The sequence below is a fragment of the Musa acuminata genome, chromosome BXJ2-9, assembly GCF_036884655.1.
Source record: "Musa acuminata AAA Group cultivar baxijiao chromosome BXJ2-9, Cavendish_Baxijiao_AAA, whole genome shotgun sequence".
Classification (NCBI taxonomy): domain Eukaryota; kingdom Viridiplantae; phylum Streptophyta; class Magnoliopsida; order Zingiberales; family Musaceae; genus Musa; species Musa acuminata.
In genome coordinates this window covers 42022566-42030593 of record NC_088346.1, presented here as the reverse complement: position 1 = coordinate 42030593, position 8028 = coordinate 42022566, and the positions used below count along the sequence as shown (strand labels likewise).

Genomic DNA, 8028 nt, shown 5'->3' with positions numbered 1-8028 from the left:
TAAGAATCCTACATTGTTAGATTCAACTATCCTCGTATTATGATTTGGATAAATAATAAAATATCCAAAAAAATATTTTAAATCTAATTTATTTTTATATGAATTGAAGACTTTTATCTTTGCAGGACTATCCTAAATATATAAATATCTCTAATTGAGTTTCCTATCAATCCATAATATAAAAGAAGTTGATGAAATTGACTTAATAGAACCTTATTCAATATATATCCTTAGAGTTTCTACTCATATTAATTCAAGTATAGAAAAATAACCCATCATACTCCTAACTATATTATAATTTTTTCTTTTAGTAATCCCGCTATGTTGTGACACATCTAGTAAAACATATTAACTATAAATTCCTCGTTTTATTTGGAATCTAGCAAAAAAACACTAGAATTATGATCGGATTTATAGTAAGGACTATAAAATTTATCACCCTTATTAGATCTAATAATTTTGATTTTTATCTAATTATTTTTTTATTTTATTTATGGATATCTAATAATATCAACAACTTAAGACCTTACATAAATTAGGTATATATAGACATATCTCAATAAGAAATTTATAAAGATGATAAAATATATATCTCTACTAAAATAAGGAATATGAAATAACTCATGTAAGCATACGTAATCTTAAGGAGTTTATGAAACTATGCGTCATTCTAATATTTGATTATAGAATCACTATAAATAATCATATAGAATTTAAAAGTTTTTTCTATTAAATCATGACGAGATTTCAGCCCTAAAAAGAAACAATATCTTGACAATTTTAGATGAAGAAACTAAATTTTTAAAAATATAAAAATATAATATCAAATGAATCATCTCTGGATATAGATAGTAAGTATCAATGGTTTTCGCTTTCGTTTTAAAATGATTTCCTGTAATGATAAATAATTCATCCTCTTTTAGTTTTTATATTAAAATAAATATCTATTATTAATAAATAAGTTGAAGTGTTAGTATCAATCTACCAAGTAATTTATAAGAGGACTTTAAAGGACTTTTGTAATGATTGATTCAAAACATATAAATGTTAGATTTATATATTTTTCGTTATAATTTTTTTCCCATGACCTTTCTTGTCATTGGAAAAACACTTTACTATGAATATTTTTTTTATAAATTTATATAATATATAAACTCAGGTGATTTGCTTTTCAACTTTTTTTATTATTATTCACTTTTCAACTTTTTTTATTATTATTCACTTCTTAAGTAGTATGCCAAATATTATGAATATTTTTTATTCTAATCTTATTTTTTTTCTAAAACTATATACTAGTTAACTCATTTAAGTTATACTTATCATTAATTTTATTATAGTAAATTTTAAATAAATAAAATTAAGAATAAATTAAACGAGAAAAGATTTAACTATATTCATGCCTAATATTTTTGAGTTTATAACTTTAACAAACATGATAAGAATATAAACTTGAATTTCTCTATAATAAAATTTCAATTGATTCTTTCATTAGAATGCTAACTAATGAATTATCAGTAAAAATTCAAATGTAACATATTTGAAGGCTTCATCGAAAAATAGAAAATCAAATGTTCTATCAATGGATTGTGTTTTCAGATGAATTCACAGCGATAAATAATTGAACAGCGGAAGCTTATGAATAGAGCTGCTGTATTACATGTAGCATAGATCTTTTCTTTAAGAATGTCACGGCAACTTTACCATAAGAGTTTTCTCTGCAGACCAGAATGCCCTTTTCATGAATGGATTAAGCTTATGCATGAAGCGAAACAAAATGACAAGTTACCGCCTAACTCTATTAACATGATTGTCCAGCCAAGAGTAGATGTCATCAAGAACTTGTGATATTATCTCATCAGGCTCACCCTCCATCAGAGCATGATATGAATCCTCGTAAAGGCACAGCTTCTTGTCAGTGCAACTAGCTTTCTCATACAAACCCTTGCTTCCTGAAGGATCAGTTATACTGTCAAACTCACCATGGAGTATTAGCAACGGCAGACACACCTGAAATAAGAAATCCAAGAGTTTGCCAGATATTTCAATAAAATTAACACGCACAGTATCAAGTTCAGGTAATGCAAATGATATTATAATCATCAAAACGGAACTCCTAGCTTCGACCAGGAAATAAGAGTATGATGGCGATGCTAATTAATGCATCTCTCTGTGCTTAAAGTCGCATGTAACTAAGGTTTGAAAAATTCCTAGATCAAGTTTTATCACGCTACCATTTTCCTTGTATTGCATGTGGCTACAAGTGTGATTCCCTAATTAGTCATTTAGGGAAGCAAGTTTTACAATTTATAACCAATGGTACAACTTCAACCTAGGCCACTTCTTGACCACAGATCAAGAGGTTCATATGCCATACTCGTTATCTAATCTTCCCACCAAATGTAAACAAAAAATTCCCTTTTTCTTGTTTGTTTGGTGATAACTAACCAGCTTCAAGTTAACATCAGCATTTGATTACTAAGACAAGTTCTTGGATCACTTAAACTGCAACACTATAGCCAGGCAAAATCTAACCTAATTTTCATATTTATTTTGTGACTCTACAAAGCAACAACATGCATAGTAATTGTGTCTAACTCAAATTTTGTGGGTAATTAATTAAGATCAGAAAGGCACTGTTGAACCTAATTTTTTGCAAAATATTATCAAAACATGCTATCCTCATCTACAGGTTTAAGCATGCATATGAAAGTCTGTTTGTAATACTCATTATTCAAAACCAAAGTAATTAACAAAAGAGAATTAGACGAACAAAGAGCTGATATTGTATGACTTCTACATCAGGTTCCAAATAGATTGCAAAACCTAAAAAAGAAATGTTCAATCATGTTCATACTTCTTCTAGTCGTTGCTCAATCTCCCGAGTAGCTTTCACCAGCTCCAGTCCTGTCCTCAGGCGTGTTTTGCCCTTGTATCTAAGCACATTATATGAAATCTGCACCCAAAAGAAGATATATGTATATATTGATTCAACTGACAAACTCAGAAAAAGACAGCCAGCTTGCATATAAGAATCAAGAGAGTTGCAGTTCAAGAACCAGGAAGTGTATTTCACTTGATGTCCAAATGCTTTTCTACTTTATATCAATCAAGAGAAATCCACGGGGTTCGGGCAGTAATTTCTGAATATTCTTCTCAGAGTTGCAGACAGACCTGCTCTAGTTTCTTCCGATCTCTATATGCCAGTTCTCCTAAATCCTTTATAGGAACTATTTTCTTTTCTGGAAGAAGTTTAGCCATGCCAATCAGAAATTGCTTCACAGGCCATGGTGGAATAAGATTTTCTGAAATCTACTGAAAATGGCTTCAATTTAGAGAATAAAAAAATATTACATTGAAGGAAATTAGATGTCCATGCCAAATGACTTGCCTTGCACATTGGTGCTACTAAAATTGCACCATCCCATGAATCTGGCTGTTTGAAATGCACCTTCAAAGCAACTGCTCCACCCATTGATTCTCCAAACACAAAGCTTGGTAGTCCATCGTACTCTGGATTTTCTGCATTTCAAACCAAGCACAGAAGATAAGTTGCAAAGTAACTCAATTTTACTAGTTAAGTTTCCAAATACGATACCATGAATCTCCTATTTCATATGACAGTATCAATACTACATCTTTGGAGATTTCTCTCTCTACAAACACTGATAAAATCTGGAGATTTCTTGTGGTATGAGTATTTCTGAAAGCACAAAAATCTAATTATGAAACAATATCTCTTTTGTATTACGTCGTGATTAAAAAAGCTGGCAAGACTATTCAAAATTAGAACTACAACTCAGACTGTTATAAACACTATACTCTTTCTCGAAAAGATATTTCCCATATTTGAATTTCTAATTGATAGATGTTCATCTTTTTAGAATATGTTAAATCTTAATGAAATGAAATCTTCAATCAAGATTTGTAATCTTCAACTAAAATCAAACTTTGATTTTTTATTTTTCTCCTTGCCCTGTAGTAATATAAAAAACTAAGGTAGAAATATTAGAAATGTTGTCACATGGCAACATAATGCATTGGCAAAAATACCCCTAAATTAATCACAATCAAAATTATTCAAACAAAAAATAAATTAAAAATGATTCTATATCAGTAAGCCTTAAGATTTTATTTTATAGCACCTATCATTGCACTCTAACTCCTAGGAATGCATTGATTTTCTCCAGTACAATGCTTATTTTCTAAGGAAAACTCTTGACAAAAACACTCGAGAAATATTTCTAAAAACTTAGAGCACTCCTGTATCCTGCTTTTCACACAGCAGTGCCATGAACAGTGTGGAGTACGTGGCACAAAGGCACCAGTGTCCTGGAATTAGCACAGCAGTGCAATTGAACAGTGTAGAGTAGAACCAAAAGTTAATTACAATCAGGATTATGTGGCACAAAGGCACCAGTAGAGATTGGATTGCCATTTTTATTGATAAAGATAAACAAAGACAACCAATTCCTACATGTCCGCACAAGTGAAGCCTAGCAATAGTATTCTGATGATTGCATACCTGAAGGTTCAACATTCTAAGAAATTCTTAAAATGGCTCGAGCCTTGTGGACGATCAAAGACCAAGCCAAATGAATTAGCAGCACAAGAACTAAAACTAACTTGTCTAACATAATTCAAGCGTGCACTGTGATGCAGAAGCAAGTAATCTTATGAGGCGCAAGAAAGAAGACATAAGACGGAAGGTAAAAGATTAAGATACAAGAACTGAACTCAATAGTACATATGGCTCTGCCACTGGTCTTTGATGCACTTGAAGAGGCTGGTTCCAGAGACCGAGGCTCCATCTCATCACACAGAATTCCGGAATTCATAATCCAGATAACTAGCAGCATTTGGTTGTTGTCTTAAGCAAAGGCAACAAACACATGGATAACTTTATTTTGAACCGTTTGCGGGCAAAACTAAAGCATGGTTACAGCTCATATAACCTTTTGAATAGAGCTCCAGCAGTTTCCAAAATGTGTCTTGTAATATTCCAATTAAAAAACTTAAAAATTAATTAGATAGATATATTGCTCTCATGTTCCATATATGGCATTGTTCTTTTCCTTTTTTTCACTTGGGTCTAAGTCGATATGGAATTCATTCAGTAGTTAGAAAAAACACGATACCAACAATGTGATATTGCATAAACTCATGTTTCTAGAAGGTGTTGCAGTAAATTTACCTTTGATCGAGATATTTCAATTGATTTTACAAAAAAAGAAGCTCTAAAAAATTGCAAATCAGTGCATATTACTGGTGAAAGCGTTCTACCTTTGATTTTGGAGAAATGTTCGACGACATCATCTACAAGGCAATCAAAGTTTGGTATATAACCATGAAGACCTTCTGAGAGACCGAATCCAGGATAATCCATAGCAAAAACTCCATATCCACATGACGCTAGCTTCGTAGCAACACCTAAGGCATGCATGTGTACCAATTAAGAGACATGTAGATCTTCATCAGAAACAGGGTATATGAGAAAACTACGAATTTCTGCATACCTTCAAAGAAAAAAGTGCAGGTGTCTCCATATTTGTGACAGAAACAAACAAGAGCCTTAATAGAGGAGTTCTCCGGAAGCCAGCTTTTGGAGAAAATTTCTATACCTCTGGCATTCACCTCATATGACTGTATGTAAGATACTACATTGGTATCCATTTCAAGCAAGAATCTTAAATAGAAGGACTTCTAATTTCTACACACAGTTTTGTGGGCCTACCAACATTGCAGGTTTCTAAAATAAGCTGAATGAATCATAGAAAAAAAATGACTAAATTGAGGATAGTAACCATCAGCAAGTAGGCATTATGATCTAGTTTGGTTTGAATTGCATTGGCAGTTTCTTATAAATATTTTGGAGGCAGTCATCCAATAAGGATTTCTGCTTAATAAGTGTGGGTCAGATAAAAAGAAAAAAAAAGGAAACATAGAAGGAGAACATTGGAATTGCATAGAAGCATTTTCTTTTTCTCCAAGAAGAATATCCATAACAGGCTGTCATAAGAATAGCAAATTTGCAATAACCATCCAGACTCCATTTTTAACAGTACTAAATACACGGTAATAAGATCAAATGTTTCACCTCTTTTGTCCTCAGTCCAGTATGATTTGCCTGCAGGTAACGATAGGAAGAAATTACAGTTAATTGTCATTGATGAAGAAATTGATAAAATATTGAAGATTTCAGAAGAAGAAAAGCATTTCCAAATTGTCCTAAGAGAATTCAATAAAGAGTCCAAATATTACAAAGCAATAACCTCGTCAATTATATCAAAGGCTCCTCATCACAGACCATGTTCTATACGATCAGAATCTGAAAACACATTTCAGAATCTTACATCAACGATTCGAGTTTGAGCTAATATAACAAGGAAGCAGAGATTGTGGAAGATTCAGATCAGAAAAGGAAAGAAGTAAAAGAACGATCGTTCCATTTATTAGAAAGGAAGACGAGAAAGAATATCATTCCCCAGGTAGAGGGGGCATGTTAATAAAAAATTTCACACCAAGAAGCCAAATTAGAAAGGGGGCATGTTAATCCAAAATTAACTTTTTTTCTCCCTTTTCTTTAGGTCCATAAGGTTTCCTTGTCCTTTCTTACACAATTTCCACAATCTTATGCTTAAAAATCAATCCATGTCGTCGTACCCTTCACAATCAAACAACCTGACGATTGATGCAGTAATTTTCTAATGCACTGAACCTCAAGAAATTATCAACTAATAACCATATTCAATGAAACGCATCAGATCTCGATATCAATGACTAGTTACGGGAATCTTGTGGTACTTTTCTTAACAGGGGAGGGCAAAGAACAACAACAACAACATCATCATCATCATCATCATCGTCCGGCCAATCATACCTTGAAGAGGTAATGATCGATGCTAAGTTGCACGTCCTTGAAGGCCTCGCGGACCTTCCTACGCTCGCGCGCCTGGTCCAGCTTCGTCTCCGACACCATCCTCGCGAGATCCTCATCCACTCCCTCCCACCTCATCGTTCCTCTTCCTCCTCCTCAACCTCGGTCGATGGCGGAGACAAATGAATCGAAGAGGCCAACGGTAATGCAATACAATGGACAGATGCAACCAAGACGAAAAGTTAAGGAGAGAGACCAAATTGATGACGAGAGGAGGAATCAGTTACCCCTCGTAACGAATTCGAGAAAGGAAACTGGAGTCCTGATTCGTGCCCCCAAAACGACCCCCAACAACTTTAACCTTATGTGACAGAGTTAGACTGGAGCCCACCGAGGGTCTCCGGATTCCCTGCGTGAGTGGAGGAAAATGTGGTGAGCAATCGCTGCCCCCCCATAACGAATTCGAGGAAAGGAAACTGGAATTCCCGATTTCGTGCCCCCAAAATGATCCCACCAAAGTTACCCTTACGTGACAGAGGCAGACGGGGGCCCACCGCACACAAGTAAATATGTGGTGTGATCCTCACATCACTACTCTAAAGTTATATTAGATGGCACCTTTAATCTATAATAGCATTATTTAAACATATTATGATTTAATCTTAATCTTATCTTAATCTTCTAAAGTAGAGTATCGGTTGGTCATATAGTTGTTGATATACGACCATATTTTTTCCCATCATACCAACATGTCAGGTACGATCTCGTCTTTCACACGCCTAACGTGTGGGTTCATGTACCACACCATGAGAGATCATGTCACCTTATTAAACCAACCCAAAGAGCGTTTTGTCCTTTTGGTCTTAAAACCTATAAAACGTACGTCAGACCTCAGATGCCATCCTCTCAAGTCCAAGATGAGGACCAGCAACGATGGAGTAAGCGCTCTCTGTCGTCAAGTGGTCTTCAGCAGCACAACGAGGAGTCGACGTTGTATGAGTCGCTTGACGTGACTAGATGATGGGATAAGGAAAGGTCTCATGCTTTTTCGGTTTCATACGACGTACAGGAGATGTGGAGGGTGACGATTGGTTTGGTCGGTGCGCTAAGTTTATGCACCAACACGAACAGGAAGCAGGCAGAGGAGGTGATGC

General features: G+C 34.4%; 1 protein-coding gene across 1 annotated transcript; it reads right to left on the bottom strand.

The window, feature by feature from the left end:
* Positions 1-1552: 1552 nt before the first annotated feature.
* Positions 1553-7209, bottom strand: LOC135623447 (caffeoylshikimate esterase-like). Its single transcript, XM_065126426.1, has 8 exons — positions 6878-7209; positions 6095-6124; positions 5514-5640; positions 5281-5427; positions 3389-3519; positions 3172-3309; positions 2855-2953; positions 1553-2007 (listed from the first exon to the last, which is right to left on the bottom strand). The coding sequence occupies exons 1-8, from the start codon at positions 7010-7012 to the stop codon at positions 1783-1785; spliced, it is 1032 nt and encodes a 343-aa protein (XP_064982498.1). The 5' UTR covers positions 7013-7209; the 3' UTR covers positions 1553-1782.
* Between the last annotated feature and the right edge of the window lie 819 nt (positions 7210-8028).